This window comes from Stylophora pistillata, chromosome 3 (genome assembly GCF_964205215.1).
Source record: "Stylophora pistillata chromosome 3, jaStyPist1.2, whole genome shotgun sequence".
NCBI lineage: Eukaryota > Metazoa > Cnidaria > Anthozoa > Scleractinia > Pocilloporidae > Stylophora > Stylophora pistillata.
In genome coordinates, this window is record NC_142521.1 from 23,019,990 (window position 1) to 23,040,407 (window position 20,418).

The following is a 20,418-nucleotide window of genomic DNA, read 5'->3' on the forward strand; positions in this document are numbered from 1 at the left end:
GCACATTTCAAAATACCCTGAAAAACAGGGCAGTTTTGAAAACTGACTTTTTTCATTTTTTATCTCATTTAAAAAAAAAGAACGATGTTTTTGAGGCAAAATGATTGGCGCAGTTTCTTTCAAAAAAATAAAAGCAAAATTGAAGATTTGATTCAGTGGGTTTCTGGCACAATTGCCTGAAAAACAGGGCAGTTTTGCTCATTTAAAAAAAAACAACGATGATTTTAAGGCAAAAAGATTGGCGCAGTTTCTTTAAAAAAATCAAAGCAAAATTGAAGAATTTTGAGATTTGATTCTCAAGACAATCTCAAAATTCGTTTGAACCATCAGAAAAAACTAATGACAATATCTCAGAAAAAACACAAAGAGGGTTATGAAGCATTCTCCTCATCGAATTCCTTCAGGAAGTAGCTCAGTTCTAGGTGGAACAGTCTGAAGCTCTTCTCTGACAAATCCCCGCTTTGGTCCATCTTTCAGATAGTAAAGAACAGGTTCTTTTTCATTCACAAGTGCTTTTTCGATATTGAAAACCTTTAGAGACCAGATTGGATCTGTTGCTCTTCTTTCTCCACCTTCTAACTCGCCGGGGGCATAGAGATATCTCACGTTTTTTGAATAGTCAAGTGTATTATCAGACATTTTTATTTGGAAGACAAAAAAATCAATCCATTGGTTTTACTCTTTTTGGAATTTGAGACAACTCCGCTGATTCTACCGCAGAGATGCGCTGAATTTGCCTTGGTTCTGGGCTTGGTCGTGATTTTACGAGCTCCATCAACTCTTTCCTTTTATAGTACAGTCCAGCCAGTGAAAGAACAATACTTGCTACTGAAAGTATTTGAATTAGTGAGAATGATGATGATGATGATGAAGATGACGATGGCTCTCGGTTTTGGTTCTGGTTCTGGCTCAAGGTTTGGTGACCTCACCTTTTTTTGCTCTCTAACTCTCACTGCTGTTATGTTCAGCAAGTTTTTTCCCAGCAGCGACACGCCCTGGATCTTTTCTCGGTTTCGTCTCATTTTGATCAGTTGAAGTGACCTTTTGTGCTGGCGGCGACTGCGACTGCGACTGCGACTGCGACGGCTCGGGCTGTCGCCCTCGCTCTGCTGGATCTTGAGATTCTTTTTCTTCCATTTTATTTCTTGTCACATTATTTTTAAGTTCTTATTCAAGTTCTTATTCAAGTTCTTTTTCAAGTTCTTATTCAAGTTCTTATTCAAGTTCTTATTCAAGTTCTTATTCAAGTTCTTATTCAAGTTCTTCACAATTACTTTCTACTTCAACATTAGCCACATTTGGTTTTAAGGGAACTTCAACATTTTTGGCAGTGAGAAGAGCAGCACTTGCGATCGCCATGTACTTTCCATACTTCAAACTCAAGCTTCCTGCAATCATTCCGAGTTCTCTCTTCACAATGAAGTCATCGTTCAGGTCTTTCATGAGTTTTCCTTCATCAACAGGGAGAAAATACGCCAACGCTTTACAAGAAAGCTGAAGAAATGTGTCGACCATCGCATCGCAAGTCTTTGAAGAGATTGTGGCCTCATATCTTTTGAAGTACTTCTCAACATCTTTTTCACAAAGCCTTTTGACTTGATCCTGGGTGAGAGAGACACCAATCATTTCCTTTGCTCTTCCACTCGCAACGAGAACAGCAAGTTGCTCTCGGTGATCTGAATCACTTGTGGGTTCTGCTTCAAGAATGTTCATAGCAATAATATCTGTGATTGCTTCTTGTTATTTGCTCGCTTCGTTCATCTCTATTTTATTTCTTTTTCAAATTTTATATCGAGGGGATGACAAAGTGATAAAATCAGATGAGAATATTTTTCATTCTTCAGCTTTGCTATTAATTCAATTTGCTCTTCTTTCGTCAAATCACCTGCATAATCATCAAATGTTGCCTTCATATCCTTGGCCGAAGGTGTGTAGAATAAAACCAGTGCAGCACTGTTTTCTCTGAATGGTTTTGAGATATTTGTCATCTGCTGTGTGAGCACCCAAACACTGATTCCCCTATGTCCTGCACTAAATGCTAAATTCACGAGTTCATTTGTCCTCTGCTTCACATCTTTTGAAGCCGCACAGTCATCAAGGATGATAAGTGTATTAGTTCCCTCATAAACAAAACTAATGAGCTTGAGACAAAAATCAATCTGGTTTTGAAGCGGAGTCAAGATAAAGAGGTCTTTGTCTAAATCTCCAAAATTATCATAAGTTTTGTTGTGGATGAATGTTGGACAAATCAAAAAAATGTAGTCGAATTCTGATTGAATTTATTGCTCAAAAGATTGACGACATATTTTGTCTTTCCTAAATTTGTTGGTCCAACTATAAATGCATTGAAAGGAATATTCTGAGGATTCATATTTTATAGTGCCCATGTTAAAAAGTTGAGAGCTTGTCTTCTCTTATGATTCTCTTATCATCATTTGCGCTCAAAGCAATCTTGTTGATGGTCTCACTGAATATCTCATGTCTGTGTGATCTGATTACATTCATCTTTCTCATTTGTATCTTTCCTCGAATTAAGCACTTTTTGTAGTCTTCGTGAGTTATATTACTCTTTATCACAGTCTTCTTGATTCCCTTCCACTTCTTCTCTTCTTTGTCCTCAAGAATCTTGTAGCTGTAAAGTTTTGCTCTCAATCCAACAAACTCCTCAATAATCTTTCCACCAGCCTCATCTTTCATCATGCCCACAACTTTTTTGTTGCAACCAGTTGGGATCTTTGAAATGTGGTCTTTTGGAAAGTTGCTGGTGTCAAACTTTTCTTCAACATCTGCTGCTATGTCCTTGTAAAAGTCTTCAGTTTCAATCTCATATATGAGACTGTCAGTGTCTGTGAAAAGAAGCTTGGCTTTATCTCCATATTTCTTTTTTATGTAGTTGTAGTGGAAATCGTACATCAAAGTCTTGCTGAGATCAAGAATAGCCATTCCACAGAAATCTGGCTTGTCAAACTTTATTGATGTTCTCCCCATATGTATTGCAATGAGATTTTCGTCAAATATTGTGCAATGCTTGAAGTTTGGTTTTGCTGAAAGCTTTTGTGCTTTCTTTCGATTGTTCAGAAGCCTCACATCAACTCGTTTCCTGATGTTTTCCATTGTTTTTCCAAACACAGAGTTGTTCATCAACTTGAAGAAATCCTTTTCAAATTCATTCTTTGCATTCGTGCGCAAATTTGTGTTGAGCTCTATATAACTTTTCAGCCAAGGTTCTTCGTCAAATTTGATTCCTCTGTAGATCTTTTTCAGTCTGAAGCCGAGTTCAAGGCACTGTTTGAGATTTTGGTGATGAATGATATATTTCTTCTTATCGTTCAGATTTGGCACAAGTTTCTCAACTTTGTTTGAGTTGATCATGATTCTCTCTGGAGCAAGAGGATAATCGTTGTGAAGATCATGAAGCTCTTCTGGATATTCAAGATCCACCTCAAGAATGCAGGGAATATCTATCTCGCTCGCTCTCCAGTCTCCAATCTCTTCTTGACTCATCCGTTTGAAACCTCTGACAGGAAGAGGTTTGCACATTGCCCATCCATAAAGGTTGTTTGCGTCAAGATAAGTCAGATATTTTGATGCTTTTTTTCTGTTAAACTTTAAATTCATGTATTTTTTGTTTGCTTTTCAATAGCGACGTGGGATCATTGAGATTCCTCCACGAATTCCTTTCTCAAACATCAGAAGCATGTCTGGATTACTCAAAAGCTCAAGCTCAACTTTTGTCACCTTCAATGCTGCATCCCAAGCCAATCCAGCAGCAGTGTAATACCAAGCAGGATCGAGATTGTAATTCTCAAGGCAGACGTTTCTGAATTCTTCAAACACATCTGCAAGCAAGAGAACATCTGATTTGAGATAAAGATCAGGATAATCACCCATGTTCTTCATCTTGAACTCATTCCAGATTTTCTTTGCGTTCTCATAATCTTCCTCACTTATATCACAGTCATTCAGCTTTGAGTAAAACTCTCTTTTTGGTGGAAGTTCTGTTTCTCCGAACTTTTCAATGCTGCTCATGTAATCGTATGGATAAACACCCTTTCTTGAGATCAATTCGATGTCAGCGTCTCTAAACACCTCCCCAGTTTTCTTCAGCTTATCGTGGCTCAGATTACTGACCAGTTTATCGAGAGAAGAAGCCATGAACTTTAAACTATCGATAAAGCGAAGCTCAGTCTTGATGGCAGCTTCTTCTTCTTTGTTGGTGTAAGAGCCAACAGCAACAGATTTGCTGAAGCTGATGTACTTCTCTTCATTATTGGGAATGCATTTTATGTCTCCCTCGGTCTTTCCAAGATTCTTGACAAAAAGATGAGAGTCATAACCAGCCAAGTTGTGAAATATGACAGGAGTGAACTTTGGCTTTGCGAATTGAAACTTGCAATTTCTGTGTGCGGCTCCTCTATACTTGCCAGTGAAATGACAGTGATCTCTAACTTTGTCGCGCGAGTTGCCAATCAAAGCGAGCACAACAGGATCAGTAGGGAAAGACTCGCCACATATCCAACAACACTTGACTTCGCCGCATTGAACATTTTCTTGTCTTCATCAGTGAAGATCATCTTCTTTTTAAAGTCAAATTTTTTGTGAATCTTCTTGATGTTCTCTTCTAGCATTTCAACAAAGATCTGAGCAACATCCTCATCTTCAGACTTTGCTCTGTAGATGACTGGCTCTTGAGAATAAAGCTGGTCATCAAAGCAGACAACCTTATAGCAAAAGCTGGACGGTTTATGTTTTTGATATTTAATGGTGAAGCTCTCATCGCTTCTTGGCTCACAAGAGTGAATTGGTTTTGTGAAAGATTCAAAGTCAGCATAAACAACAAAGGGCACTCTTATTGATCGGTTATGTTTCTTGAATTTGATAAAAGTTCCTTTTTTTGGCATTTGAATCTTGACAGCCTCATTGTTTGCGCAGAGCACCTCGTGCTCCGCAAGCTTTTCTCTGCTTGAAAAGTGATTCAAACACCTGAGACAAAATTCTTTTGGTTCCTTATGCTTTGAAACTTGACTCGAGAGAAGCCTGCTGATGTTGTTTATCAAGCAGTAGTGCTTATTAGCATCTTCGTCTTTCTCGATAAGAAGAAGATTGATCACCTGATTCCTTTCTTCGGCTGGTGACTGGCTTATTTTGAGAGGATAGACTCTGGCCTTACTTTCATAACCAAACACGTTTACCGCGATATTTTCGTTCTGTTTTTCAAACCTTTTTATCTTGTCAAGCTCAACCGGGAAGTTGATTCCTCTCCAGTCGAGTCGATCAGATTGTTCTTTAAGAATCTTTGTTATTCTTTGAGGGTTTTTCTCAACTGGATAAAGCGCTCTTGTAATGCACCATTTAAAACATTCATTATCTTGATTTTCCATATTGATTATTGCTTTTTTTCCTTTAAGCGCTTTCGATAGTTCGATGTAAGAGCTGCCGTTCAAAGGGTTGTACTCTACAAGATGCAAGTCAAGTGAAATGACTCTGTGAAACTCCCAGTTACTTCCGTTATTGTTGAATTCTTCAATTCTTTCCTGAATAGTTTGAACAAATCTTTCGTACGCTTCGCTTTCATCAGTTGCATTAAGATTTTCAATTGTGTTGGTGTGGAAATAAGCGTCAAGATACTAAACTTCTCCATCCATAGCTCGCCTCTTCATCTCGCAAGAAAGAATCATCTTAAGTCTTGTCTGGCGGTTCTCTCTCATGATTTTCAAAACTGCCGGTTTTGCCTCCTGCATGAATTGATTTGGCCCAAAACCCTCAACTCCATTTATTCTGAACTGCCTTGCGAAACCTCTCAATGCAGATGCTGACGCCCGAACTATAGCGCTAGCGCTAGTGCTAAATGGATTATTTTCGTAGTTTTCAACGAACTCGTTCCATTCATCTGAGAAATCCGAAGTGGTAACGTATGGTCTCAATCCAAGCATCTCTTCAATTTCTCTTATTTATCTTCTCCTTTGTTCTTACGGATCAAGCGTTAGCGACTGCGTTCTCTGCTGCCCAGAATTTCCTGTTGGTCTGAGAATTGGAGCATTGAAATCTGCTGGAATTGGGTGGTCAATAATGTTTGATGTCGCTGACGCTATCAACTCAACCAACTCCTGCTTTCTGAGGCTTGAATATTTTTTTAGCCCGAGTCGTTTTGCCTCGGCTTTAAATTCTTTAATATTCCAGTTCTCCATTTTTTATAAAAATAAAAAAAAATTATATTTTTATAAAATTTTTTCAGCTTTGGAAATTTGCTGGAATAAGATCAGTGTAGTAATTATAAAAATCTGCTTTTCTTTTCAAAGTAAATTGTAAAATTTTTCTGAGCTCCCCTCGCCCGCCTTCGCAGCGATCATTTATTTCTTCATTTGTCAAAAGCAGAAAGAGGTCATCATCAATATCTTTTGGAAAGTGATAAGTTTTCTTCAGTCTTAATCTATCTTCTATTCTATTTTTCCAAAATTTATTTTTTATCCTGTGAATGAGAACAAAATCTATGTACATCATTGTGAATTGATGGCCTGTTATCTTTTCACGCTCGTCTCTCAACCATTTTTGATATTCCTTTCTCGGTTCAAGATATTTGGCTTGAAGGCGCCTTTGAACGAGAAAAGTTTTGCTTTTTCTGAGTCTTCTGTGAACTTCTCTCTTTTCTTCGTCGCTAAGAAGATCATAATCATCAAGAGTCCATTCGAATGGTTTTAATAATCTTCTCACTGTTTGTGTTTTTATTTTTCTTGCTGGATCTCGAAATTTACAGAAAAAGCGGAATTCTTTGTCTGCTTCATCCATTTCTAATTCTTTTCGCTTCGCTTCGCGCTTCGCTTCTCGACTTCCTGACATTTTTATATAATATAAAAAAAAAATATAAAAAAATGGAAGAAAAGAAAAATTTGAAAACGCGGTTGCTACCAATAAGCACAAAAGATTTCAGAGAAATTGCCAAAGGCTGTGGAATAACATACAGAAACAAGATTCCAAGCAAAGAATTGAAAGAAATACTCGGCTATTGTCCTTTAAAAAACAAACGGAAGGTCGAAGTGAGCGACGAAACCGGTTTTCGCAAAGAATATCAATCACTCGGCGAAGCCGCCAAACATTGTGGAATTTCGAATTCTTCTGCTATTAAATATGCGCTGGATAATCAAAGAAATTTCATCAAAAAAAGATCAGACCAGAAAAAATTATTTGTGAGATTTGGAAAATCTCAGGGGAAAAAGGGGGAAAAAGATTCTTTTTGGATAAGTCATCACAGATTCAGCGGGTATATGGTATTTCGTGGACTGGACTGGACTGGACTAGTAAAACGCGGACTAGTAAAGCGCGGACTAGTAAAACGCAGACTAGTAAAACGCGGAATAGTAAAACGCTGACTAGTAAAACGGGACTAGTAAAAAGCGGACTAGTAAAACGAGGACTAGTAAAACGCGGACTAGTAAAACGCGGACTAGTAAAACGCGGACTAGTAAAACGCTGACTAGTAAAACGCGGACTAGTAAAACGCGGACTAGTAAAACGCGGACTAGTAAAACGCGGACTAGTAAAACGCTGACTAGTAAAACGCTGACTAGTAAAACGCGGACTAGTAAAACGCGGACTAGTAAAACGCGGACTTAACAACAACAACAACAAAAAAAATAATTTCATACGAAGGCGATCACAAGACTTAATGGCGAGCCAATTCAGTGAGTGACAATCCCTGTTTGACCTTTAAGCTACAAATGGGTTTGACATGCGCCAGATACAAACGGTTTTATAAGTTTAGGCTAACAAAGAAATAATTTTATTCAGCAGCAGTTCAAAATCTTAAAATACACTTTCGTCGTAAATTTCTCATCTGGAAACTCGATTTTTCTCTTACATTAAAAATTGTTTATTTCGTCGTAAATTTGACGGCAGAAACGCAGGAATTCGATGAAGAAAAGTCGCATTAAATTTCCTTGTGTCTAGACAGAAAGGGTCTCGTTGACTTCAGCTTTTCGGTGGAAGAAACACCGATTTACACACGCCTTTACAGAAAACAAACAAGCAGACTGACAACTCAAAAACACCTATTTGCATTCACTTACAATTTGACTTTCTGTGACATTTTAAAACAGAACAGAGGTAAAATCTTCGAAGATTAATCGTTGTTGGAAATAAGAAATACTTTCTGTAAGATCTCTGTTTTTCTCTCTACGAGAAAATCGTCGCATGATCAGTTAACTCGTGTGTGTTTGTCACACCAGTACTGCTGTTTCATCAAAGGCGTATGCCTCTTTCCTCTTTAATTGACAGGTGTCACATCGTGACAGTTACCTTTTAAAAAAAGGTTTGAAAATTTGTTCGGAAGCCTTTTAACTACCTTTACAAATAAAAATGTTTCGGCGAAAGTTTTCTCTTTAATTTGAAGAACCTGAATGATTTAGAGCTACAATTACGATTTTAATTACGGGAATATCCTCCTTGAACTTAACAATTTGATAGTGAGTGAGTTATAAAGAAAATAAATGTTATTCAAATTAAAGAGAAAGCTTTCGCAGAAAAATTTTTATTTGTAAAGGTAGTTAAAAGGCTTCCGAACAAATTTTCAAACAGACTTTTGAAAAGTAACTGTCACGATGTGACACCTGTCAATTAAAGAGGAAAGAGAGCATACGCTTTTGAAGAAACAGCAGTACTGGTGTGACAAACACATACGAGTTAATTGATCATGTGACGATTTTCTCGTAAAGAGAAAAACAGAGATCTTGCGGAAAGTATTCTTTATTTCCAACAACGATTAATCTTCGAAGATTTACCTCTGTTGCGTTTTAAAATGTCACAGAAAGTCAAATTGTAAGTGAATGCAAATAGGTGTTTTTGAGTTGTCAGTCTGCTTGTTTGTTTTCTGTAAAGGCGTGTGTAAATCGGTGTTTCTTCCACCGGAAAGCTGAAGTCAACGAGACTCTTTCTACCTAGACACAAGGAGATTTAATGCGACTTTTATTCATCGAATTCCTGCGTTTCTGCCCTGAAATCTACGACGAAATAAACAATTTTTAATGTAAGAGAAAAATCGAGTTTCCAGATGAGAAATTTACGACGAAAGTGTATTTTAAGATTTTGAACTGCTGCTGAATGAAATTACTTCTTTGTTAGCCTAAGCTTATAAAATCGTTTGTATCTGGCGCATGTCAAACCCATTTGTAGGTTAAAGGTCAAACAGGGATTGTCACTCACTGAATTGGCTCGCCATTAAGTCTTGTCATCGCCTTCGTATGAAATTGTTTTTTGTTGTTGTTGTTGTTGTTAAGTCCGCGTTTTACTAGTCCGCGCTTTACTAGTCTGCGTTTTAATAGTCCGCGTTTTACTAGTCAGCGTTTTACTAGTCCGCGTTTTACTAGTCCGCGTTTTACTAGTCAGCGTTTTGCTAGTCCGCGTTTTACTAGTCCGCGTTTTACTATTCCGCGTTTTGCTAGTCCTCGTTTTACTAGTCCGCGTTTCAAATTGTAAGTGAATGCAAATAGGTGTTTTTGAGTTGTCAGTCTGCTTGTTTGTTTTCTGTAATGGCGTGTGTAAATCGGTGTTTCTTCCACCGAAAAGCTGAAGTCAGCGAGACTCTTTCTATCTAGACACAAGGAGATTTAATGCGACTTTTATTCATCGAATTCCTGCGTTTCTGCCCTGAAATTTACGACGAAATAAACAATTTTTAATGTAAGAGAAAAATCGAGTTTCCAGATGAGAAATTTACGACGAAAGTGTATTTTAAGATTTTGAACTGCTGTTGAATGAAATTACTTCTTTGTTAGCCTAAGCTTATAAAATCGTTTGTATCTGGCGCATGTCAAACCCATTTGTAGGTTAAAGGTCAAACAGGGATTGTCACTCACTGAATTGGCTCGCCATTAAGTCTTGTGATCGCCTTCGTAAGAAATTGTTTTTTTTGTTGTTGTTGTTAAGTCCGCGTTTTACTAGTCTGCGTTTTACTAGTCCGCGTTTTACTAGTCAGCGTTTTACTAGTCCGCGTTTTACTAGTCCGAGTTTTACTAGTACGCGTTTTACTAGTCCGCGTTTTACTAGTCAGCGTTTACTAGTCCGCGTTTTACTAGTCCGCGTTTTACTAGTCCGCGTTTTAGTAGTCAGCGTTTTACTAGTTCGCGTTTTACTAGTCCAGTCCAGTCCAGTCCAGTCCAGTCCAGTCCAGTCCAGTCCAGTCCTTGAAATAGCATATGCCAAATAATCCGTGTAAGAAGCAAATATGTTAATTTCATGATTTTTGTCTTGAAATAAACAAAGAAAACCCACTCGGTCTTTTGTCGAATTCAATTCTCAATTCTTTGCCAGTGTAGGGGGCACCAGTGTAAGCAAAGAGTCCAATTTTTTTGGTATTCTTTTTTTTTTTCCTCTCTGAGATTTGCAGTCTCTGCCCGCTTGGCTTCCTGAACTTTCTCTGGAGAATTTCGTCTGAGTTCTTTTCTCAGAGAATAATATTGATCAATTTCGCTCAGTATCGAAGCGAATTCGGCATCTGTTATCGAAGAGTCTTTCATGGCCTTTGACACGAGTCGGCTGATTGTTCGTTGCTTCGCTTCAGCGAGGGAGACGGTTTTTTCATGTTTTTCAGTCTTTTTCACGAGAGATTTGTTTGCGAGAGTCGTCGCAGCAGTCGCTAAAGCAAGCGAACCCGCAATGCTTGTCAAAGGCACAGAAATTATAATTCCCACACTGCTCAAAGCACCTGCGAAACCACCTATCGCCAAAAGAGCTGCCGTGATAGATGTGACTGACGATGTTATGCGGCACACAGCTTTTACTCCCTTGTATTTTTTTGCGACTTTCTGGTGATGTGAAATCTCATTTTCAATTTCCTTCTGGCAATAACAGTTCTTTTTCAACCTGAAATCAGAGCCCGAATTTGGGAGAGAAGGATAAAGCGGTGGTGCACTTGGTAAAATATTTTCAGCAGACATTTTTAATAATTAGATTATCTCAAACTCAAATCTCATTGGCATTCCATTAAAATCAATTATTTTGTCATTTTCATCAGTCACAGAAATCTTCATTGATGTGATCTCATTCCTTTGAGATATTTTTCGCGGTGATGGGGTTTCAGAAAAATAGTTTATTTTTTTAAAGCGTTTTCCTGTAATGTCCAAACACGCAAGAACTTGTGACGGCTTGCCATTGAATAAATTTTCTTTCTCATCGAACAGATCACAGCGGACAAGATAGTTGTGAAATGATGAAAAAGTTTTGACAAAATTGATTTTTTGCAAACGCGGTTTAATTCTAAGAAGATCAGCCAGATCATTAAGAAGAATCTTTTTGTTTTTAAGATTTTCAATTTCCAAACTTGCCTGTGTGGCATTCAGTCGTACTTTGACTCCTTCGTTTTTCAATAGATCTTCAAGAGCTTCGCCAATGCTTTTCTGTGAATAATTTCCTTCAGGAATTGTCTTTACAGATGAATTGTCCTGAGCATCAAATATAGAGATTTCTCCAGAGCGACTCAAGTTGTGCTATGAGTTGTAAAGAGAACAGCTCGCCAGCCACTTCGCTCACCAAGATTCAAAAGAGGTTCTTTGAAGAGAACTGTGAAATCATTTGAAACTTCAATAATTGTCAAAAAAACCATTTTGATTTAAAAAACAAATTAAAATGTTAACTGCGTGGTTAAGATCAGATGAAGCAAAAAGAATTGCTGAGAAAAAAAGAACAAAAGCCTGGAATGATTTCAAAGCAGCATATCCGAACGCAGATTTGAGCAAGTTCGAAGTGATGGTAACATTCTTTAGCAAAAAACAGGGAAAAGCAGAAGTTTACTTAAATCAAGCTAATGGTGTTCAAACTAGAGTCTCAGAATCAATCAGAAAAGACTGGGATGATGAAAAGAAGCGAGCGCTTGGAATAGCAGGATTTCCCATCGAGCTCACTTTGAATCCTTCTGCAATTAAAGAGGTTCCAGCAGTTCCATTTCACGAGACTTTGAAAAGTCACCTTAATGAAGAGATAAAGATATTTGTCACCCCAAATCAATATTTCGAAGCAAATTTAGAGAAATATTCACAAGAATGAAAATTCAGCACAGCTCAGGCGCAGAATCCAAGAGATGGCTTGCTGGGCCGAATATGAGCTACTGGGCTCAACAACTCAACTTTGCTGTGTGGTGTGCTACTTTAGGCTGTGGAATCTCTCGCGAACTGCTTGACATGGTTCCAGAACAGATCAAGTCGCTTCTGCAGTTTCACATTTATTTCACAATCAGAAGAATTCTCTTTGAGCTGGCTGGAATACTGAGTGAATCGGCTCTCCCGGGCGACTCAACTTTCAGTCAGACGAATAACCACTACGATCAGCCGTCGTTCAAAAGATTGTGTTCAGAATTTGGAATTTCGTCAAGCACAGACTTCCGCTTCAAAGAAGTAGGCAATCACGGCAGATAAGTCAGAAGGCTTGACACAAGCCGGGATGGCAAGATTGATCAGTCGATTGAGTCATTTGTTTATTGTATTCTTGGTTCACAAGTCAATGTAAGATCGTCCATCTTGGGTTTATCAGGAAGTGCGAAAGAGGCTCAGCGTGAGTTCCTTGTTTTAGTTGAGGATGCGATCAGAATGACAGACATCTCAAAGAGCGTACAGAGGTTTCAGCTCGCGATTGATGAGGCGAAAGTCAGACTTGATCTTGCAATCTTACCAGGTAATTGGCTCATGCCTTCAAATCTTCTTTTGAACACACAGAGGACAGTTGGGTATAATAACAAGCTGAAGAAGGCAAGTTCTGACATGAAGTTTGGGGTCAATAAATCAGTGAATTTGGATATGAAATCAGTCGGAGTTAAGCATATGAATGAGGGCTTATCGAAAATCAAGAGACCTACTTCTCAAAAGACTTCAACTGAGGTTCAGTCTGAGGCTACGAAGACAAGCGTGAGCGAGAGCGAGAGTGCCAGCGAGAGCGATACAAATCATGATAAAATTAAGGTTGGATTGATTTCAGTTGGACTGGTCTCAGCCTTCCTGATTCATCGCCTTTTGTTTTGAAATCGCTCAACCATGAATATGGCAACACCCATTATCAGAACCCAAGCATTTTGTCCGAGAAAGCTGATCACTGAGCCAGCAGTTCTGAAAACGAAGCCGACTATTGAACCAATGAGACCTGGTAAAATTCCAGCGATCTCTTTTCCAAGAGTCTTCAGCCCGTTCCCCACCCCTTTTGCAACAGTCTTCAAGCCTTTTGTCAATGTGCTCACAATCACTCCAATCGTTGCTCCAACTGCCAAAACAACAGCTGAGACTGTAAAACCATACTTTTTGAAGATGTTTCTCACTCTCCCACGGAGCGATAATCTTTCTTCTATTCTCTCTCTTTCATTCTCAAGTGCATCAAACTGCTCTTGATTTTCTCCTATTCTTTCTCTTGCTCGTTCTCTTATAGCAGGGTTTTCATTCTCATCATCAGCAATATCTCGATCATCTTGAATTGACTGTTGCAACTTCTCAATTTCTTTATCTTTCTGTGCAATCAAAACCTCTCGCTCTGGACCAAGTGATTTTTTAATTTCTTTTGAGAGACTTGGATTCAACCTCTGCTTATTTGCGCCTCTTTCTTCAGCAAACAAAGGATATGTCTTCTTGCCTTGACCAAACATCTTCACCTGCAACCTTCCTTTCTTGCTATAAGAAACTTCAAGTTCTGAAGCTTTTGCCTCAGGAAAAATAGTAGTAAGTGATTCCCATGCATTCTCATTTGAAGTTAAAACTCGCGAACCAAAAATATTACCTTCAGTAAAAGATGTCTCTGCAGTTTTTGAGCCCTTTTCTTGCTCTCTGTTCATTGTCTTCACTGGAATTTCTTCGCCTGAGGGCCCTGGAGTTGAATTCTCGTCTGGTTGAAAAGGTGTTGTTGTGTCTCCTTCATCATCTTCTTCATCATCATTATGTTCTAACAGAGGATCAGTATCTCCAAAATCTGCCATTTTTTAAAAATATCTTTTATGAAAAATGGAAGTCAGTTGAAGAATTGGCCCGAGTTTTGAAAAAAAGATGTCAAACGCTCTCAAGGCAGACCGTGTGATTCACAGAGTAACATTCAACCCGAATAGTGCTTCCCCTGGTGAAGTCCTTAGGGTTCCAGTTCCAAAACTTGATAATGGGGTAGTACTTGTGCCTGGATCGCTCGCACTCATCTTCAACTTGACAGTCAGTGGGCATGCAAACAGTTTCTTCGTGAACAATGTAGCAAGAGCTCTTGTCGATCGACTAACTTTGAAGTTTGCAGGAGAAATTGTGCAAGACACTGATAGTTATGATTTATTCAAGCTTTGGGAGGACCTCTTCTTCACTGAGAATGAGAGGGCAAACATGTTCAGAGAAGGTATTCAGTCTGAAGATCTTTCGAAAATCAGATGCAGCGCTGGAGATAAGAAGACTTCGGGCGTTGATAAAGAAAATAAGCTCAATGAAGTTTATGGGAAAATGTACAGGATTCCGTTGGATCATGATATTTTGAAAGATCATGGAGTCTTTTTCCCGAGAGCTCTTTCTGACGAGCTTCTCTTCGAGCTCAGGCTTGCACCTGCTGGTAGTGTTGTGAAGGGATCCGACCCAACAAAACTTTATTATAAATTGACTGACATCCAGCTTGAGTATGAAGTCATTCACAGCCAAAAACTCGCTGATGAATCCCTTTCTAACTACAAAAATGGAAAGAGATTCATGTACGAGCATATCACTCATCTCAAGACAATCTCAATAGATAAAGGTTCCGACACAATCATCAATGAGAGCAACAATGTTCCAAGGAGATCTATGAAGGGGCTTCTTCTTCTCTTTTATGAGACATACACAGCAGGAACAAGAAATAGTGAAAAGACGTTTAATCCCAACATCACTGATGTTAAGCTGACTGTTGATGGTATTCCAAATAAGATTTACAGCTAAGGAATACAGGCAAGAGATATGTGAAAAGAAGTCTTTAGAAGATTTGGGAAGGAGAACAGCGCGATGAATGCAACAGACTTTTATGCTGGAGACAGATTCGGTCTCTTTATTGATCTTAGAAGCATGAATGACAATGATCTTCACGGTTCAGGATTGAAATTGGTGAATACAAAAGATGGAGTTCATCTTGCAATTAACAGAAAAGGATATCAGGTTCAGGAAATGTTAAATGTCACATCTTCATTCTTTCTGATGCTCAGCTCAACATCGTCAACAGAGAGCTTGAAAGTGTGACCTATTAATAACGCGATCATGAGTTTTTTCTGAGATATTGCCATTAGTTTTTTCTGATGGTTCAAACGAATTTTGAGATTGTCTTGAGAATCAATGTAGTCTCAAAATTCTTCAATTTTGCTTTGATTTTTTTTAAAGAAACTGCGCCAATCATTTTGCCTTGAAATCATGGTTGTTTTTTTGAAAATGAGAAAAACTGCCCTGTTTTTCAGGAAATTGTGCCAGAAACCCACTGAATCAAATCTTCAATTTTGCTTTTATTTTTTTGAAAGAAACTGCGCCAATCATTTTGCCTGAAAAACATCGTTCTTTTTTTTAAATGAGATAAAAAATGAAAAAAATCAGTTTTCAAAACTGCCTTCTTTTCAGGGTATTTTGAAATGTGCCAGAAACCCCCTTTCCCTACTTCTACTCGTAATATGGTTTTAAATCGTTGTGTCCCTCTGTGTACTACGAAGACATACGTGATTAATGGTGAGAAGATATCTCATTTTCACTTTCCAAGTGATAAAGCCCTGAGACAAAAATGGATTCAGGCAATTCGAAGAGATGTTGATGATAATTTTGTGATCGACGACCGTGATACCAAGGTGTGTAGTAGACATTGGGCCATTCCATTTAATATCCGCACCCCCTATTGAAGGCCTAGGACTTCTTAGGGGGAGGGGGGGGTCAATGCTATATTTTTTCTTAGGGGGGTTGAACCATATTTCTGAGAGGGGTCGCAATAAAAAGTACCCTTGACAGAAATTCTCACGAGTAGTTTCTGAAGGGGGTTCAATTGGTTTGCTTGATAGCTACATAAAATGCTGAAGGGGGTAATCTCAGGCAATTCTGAAGGGGGATTAAAAAATTTCTTTTCTGGACGGGTGTTACAGGAAAGCCTTCAATAGGGGGGGTGCGGATTTTAAATGGAATGGCCCATTTCAAGGCGAGTGACTTCACGAAAACCCTTGCAGGTTTGAGAAAGCAGAGGCAAGATGCTGTCCCTTCGATTTTTCAGTGGAAACAGGATTCACCACGAAAGCGAAAATCTCCCAAAGAACGGCGCGTATTGAGTCCAAAGAGACCACGTCCATCACACTCAAATAGTAACACGGAACCGACTTGTATTGAACCCAAAACAAAAGAGTTTGCCTGTCAAACGAATATAACTCTCGCTGAATTTAATAATATATCGGAGAATTCTTCAAGGCTGCCTAAACTGTTAGACAACACGAAATCATTAAACGAAACTGTAACTGAATTACAAGATCAGATCAGATGTAATGAAATTATGATTAATAAGCATGAAGAAAACGTAGCTGCTCTTAATGATCAGCTAAGGAAGAAAGCAGAGGAATGTTATGCCCTGAACGATGAACTTAAAAGTATGATTGAGAAATGCCAAAAAGTGAAAGAAAAAATGAAAGAGTTTTTAGTGTAACAAGTTTTTGAACGATAACGCTGCAATGTTATTCTATACAGGCTTCCCAAATGCTGAAATCTTTGAGAGCTCTTTGGAATTTTTACAGCCTGGTAAAAATGGCGAAAACATAAAGTACAAGAATGCATCGTATGTAGACAATAATTACAGTGGAGCTAAGCCTGGTAAGCCAAGATCGCTTGATCCCAAAGAAGAATTCTTTCTAACCCTCTGTAGACTTAGGCAGGGATTCCCAGAAGACCATCTATCCCATTTGTAGGGAATCCACCAGTCTACTGAACCACGAATAATAGTTTCTTGGATTTCTTTCATATACCTCAAGTCTAGTAAGATCTGTATTTGGCCTTCAAGAGAACAAGTTGATCAACATATGCCAGAAGATTTTAAAAATAAATATCCAATTACAAGAGTCACCATAGACTGTACGGAGATTAAATGTCAAATGCTCTCGAGTCTTTTACTCAACAGTCAGCTTTATAGCTCCTATAAAAACCACATGACCCTGAAAGGTCTTATAGGCATTACACCTGGTGGGAGCATAAGTTTTATCAGTTCACTTTATACAGGAAGAATTTCGGATAGAGAAATTGATGAGCGAAGTGGATTCTTAGAGCAAGAGTTTGATGTTGGTGACTCTGTGATGGCAGATAAGGGATTCCTTATTCAAGATCTCCTTCAACCCTTCATTGAACATGCCACCATTTTTAGGAGACCAGGTGCAGTTCAGTGCAAATGACACTGTAGACACACAAACAATTGCATCTTTAAGAGTGCATGTGGAAAGAGCCATAAACAAAATAAAGAATTTCCACATTTGGGATAGGGTAATTCCTATTAATTTATTTGGCACAGTCAATCAGATGTGGTCAATTTGTGCATTTTTATGCAATCTTCAAAATCCAATTATTAGTACATAAATAATTATGGAACTATTATGGTTTTCATATTTTATTAACATCTGTAGAATTTAATGTATGGTTGTACACTTAGGTGAAAAGTTGTGAATATGACGGACAAGATTCATAACAGTGAAAAAGGGTGATATTCTTTTTTGAAATATTTAGAGATGCAGATATAATAATCATATTAATTATCAGTCCAACACTGAAGCATATTTGTCTGGAATAGCAAACATTTATTAGGATTAAAATAATATGATTTTTAGGGAAAATGTGAGTTAACACTGTCATATGCAAAACTTGACAAGTTGTCAAACCATTTCATGGTAATGGTGTTTTTCTACTATTTGAAAACTGTTCTTACACAAAGGATTTAAAAAATGATTTTCAATCACAATATTTCACTTTAGACTGATTGTAGCTATACTTGGTTTGATCAGGCCAATATAAAACCACGCATAACCATATCTATGACTTTGCTACCAATGGGAGAAAATATTTAAAGTAATATTGACATAATTTTTCCCTTAATGTACTCCAGTGTTGCTCATCAAGTGCAATCCTGGTAATAGCTAAACCCTTTCTGGTATAAACTATGAAGTCGCACCAGGATGCACCAGTCAAACCCACTTGACCCTGCACTTGGTCGTAATATGCATGGTTTGTTTTTAATGTCAAGATACCCCCTACATCTTCTAAACAGAAGCTAGGATCTGAGCAAGCTTCTAAAGGGTTCACAGAAAATTTTGAATGTGGACACTTAACTTCAGCTATTCCAAACTCTTCTCTACAACCTGGGTCAACTATTCTGGCATCAGGTGTACTTCCCAATATGAAGAGCTTTTTGGATACACATAGACCACTTGATAGAACTTTTAATGGCTTTCCAGATTTTGCCATGTACCTACCATACTCTCTTAAAGCAGTGCTTTCATATTTCAAACCATGTTTTGTGCTTTCAGTGCTAAATGATTTTGGAGATAGCATATCCTGTGATAGCTTTTCATGATTTCTTTTCCTAATTGATGATGACTTCCGCACAGGTTGTCGAAACGTCAGGCACTACTACCGACAACAGTCCTTCTCAGGACTACACTCACCCGGACGATCAGACTACACCTTCACAAAATCTCCTTTCATATCAATATCTCTTCTATCAGTTGAGTCGATGTTCACCCAAACTTTAAAGTTGGATTCTGTGTATCCGAGCTGGTACGACCCATAAAAACCTCAAGGGCACATTCCATATTGAGTCTCAACATCAGGTACTGGTGTACTTCTTACTTGCACAAGGCCAAGTTTTGGATCAATTTTCTTCGGGGATGCAATAAATTCGCGGAATCGCGTTACAAAAACTTACCGTTTCACAAGCAAAGCTTTCGTGTGTAAACTTTGCATGAGTCCCCGCGGCATTCCAACCAGAATTTAAATTCAGAATTCTCCAACTGAAGTGGTTTCCGTCCGTTTAAAGATGATCCTGGCATATCTTCGCTTAGAAAGCAAGGGCCGTAAACTACTGGCAGAGATGATAACGGCGCCATTTTGTTACGAGGCCCGACCGTCCTCGTTTTTATGTTTTTTGAATAAATTAGAACCCATTACCTCACGGATATTTTGGGTATCCACCTCCAATGCTTTTTAAACCACAGGCAGCCCAAGCTCAGTGTGAGAGGTTAACTTTAATTCGTCAGTGTAAAATGCAGACTGCGGACTGCAGACCGGGGGTAAAATGCAGACTGAGGGTAAAATGCAGACTGCGGACTGCAGACCAGGGGTAAAATGCAGACTGCAGACCAGGGTCGAAATGCAGACTGAGGGTAAAATAAAATATGAATAATAAAAAACAAGACTTGGGAGTGTTCCTACCCATACCCATAATGTTTTTTTCAAAATCCCGAAAACTCAAACCAAAAGGCGTTTATTCGCCTTAGTAAAACATATTATCAACCTCGAGTTCTTGAACCCCCCATTTTGTCGAACCAAGTTTCCTAAAAGCGCCCAAACTGATCCTAACGCTATGCATCTTACCTTTGTTTACAAGTAAAGACTTCTTTCCATATCTCAAAGTGCCCTTGGACGTGCCGGGGAATGAAATTAAATCACTGGAATATAATTAGAGCCGAACTACCGACGATTTACGACTCCGAACGCTCCCTGTTCTTGCTGTGCTCAAATTTTAAGTCTATTTCGTGTGAGTTTTGAGTAAAGAGAAAACATCTGGCTCAGTAAACATCACATCCAGCATAGTTCTGTCGCTTAAGGTTTATTTTCGCCGATATAAAAAAAAGAAATCAAAGACACTAAACCTCAAGGGCGGTTTCGGCTACGGAAACGAGTAGCTGCACGACAGATTTGCTTTGTTTCCATAGCTCAAACCGCCCTTGTGCCCTTCCAAAATCGGTTTCAGGTTCCGGTATTGAAAAAATGTTTCGCGCTCTTTTTCAAATTCACCAGAAAAGAATAATCTGATGTCTTAGTTTCTTTAGTGGAGTATATTTGGGCAATGGCAAGCGATGCAGATATTGCATATTATTTATCGGAAATTTTCGATGTACGTTTACTCAGCAATTCCGGCTACGTCTACCAATCTTAAAATATCATGTATCTCTGAAAAAGTTATCTCTGAAAAAGCTGTGGCTACCGCTAGTTTACTGTGGATTCCAAAAGCTTTTGCGTGAGTCTGTTTCTCATTGGAAATCTTAAAGTCCAAGCTGCAAACATATACTTTATCACTAACAGCATCACCTGTGCCTATCATTTATTTACTGACTGAACACTCTCTAAGGAAGCCTATTTAAAAGTTTTTGAAAGTCAAATTAGAGTAGTTCTATAGTGACCGGAAGACTTGACTTAAATAGAAGTGGAATGTCCAGCTTCCATTTTCAAAGCTTTATTT

At 38.4% G+C, this 20,418-nt stretch overlaps 4 protein-coding genes and 1 pseudogene across 4 annotated transcripts; 2 read left to right on the top strand and 3 right to left on the bottom strand.

Moving 5' to 3' along the window:
* Positions 1-2,239: 2,239 nt before the first annotated feature.
* On the bottom strand, positions 2,240-3,618 carry LOC148735110 (uncharacterized). The gene has a single exon (XM_088754833.1). The coding sequence runs from the start codon at positions 3,616-3,618 to the stop codon at positions 2,389-2,391; it is 1,230 nt and encodes a 409-aa protein (XP_088610959.1). The 3' UTR covers positions 2,240-2,388.
* An 18-nt stretch (positions 3,619-3,636) lies between these two features.
* On the bottom strand, positions 3,637-6,188 carry LOC148735111 (uncharacterized). Its single transcript, XM_088752872.1, has 3 exons — positions 5,974-6,188; positions 4,509-5,568; positions 3,637-4,311 (listed from the first exon to the last, which is right to left on the bottom strand). Exons 1-3 carry the CDS (start codon positions 6,186-6,188, stop codon positions 3,637-3,639), a joined length of 1,950 nt encoding a protein of 649 aa, XP_088608998.1.
* A 5,428-nt stretch (positions 6,189-11,616) lies between these two features.
* Positions 11,617-12,401, top strand: LOC148735112 (uncharacterized; annotated as a pseudogene).
* A 512-nt stretch (positions 12,402-12,913) lies between these two features.
* On the bottom strand, positions 12,914-13,939 carry LOC148735113 (uncharacterized). Its single transcript, XM_088752873.1, has one exon. It carries the CDS (start codon positions 13,937-13,939, stop codon positions 12,983-12,985), a length of 957 nt encoding a protein of 318 aa, XP_088608999.1. The 3' UTR covers positions 12,914-12,982.
* Positions 13,938-14,905, top strand: LOC148735114 (uncharacterized). Its single transcript, XM_088755318.1, has one exon. It carries the CDS (start codon positions 14,007-14,009, stop codon positions 14,901-14,903), a length of 897 nt encoding a protein of 298 aa, XP_088611444.1. The 5' UTR covers positions 13,938-14,006; the 3' UTR covers positions 14,904-14,905.
* Positions 14,906-20,418: the final 5,513 nt, after the last annotated feature.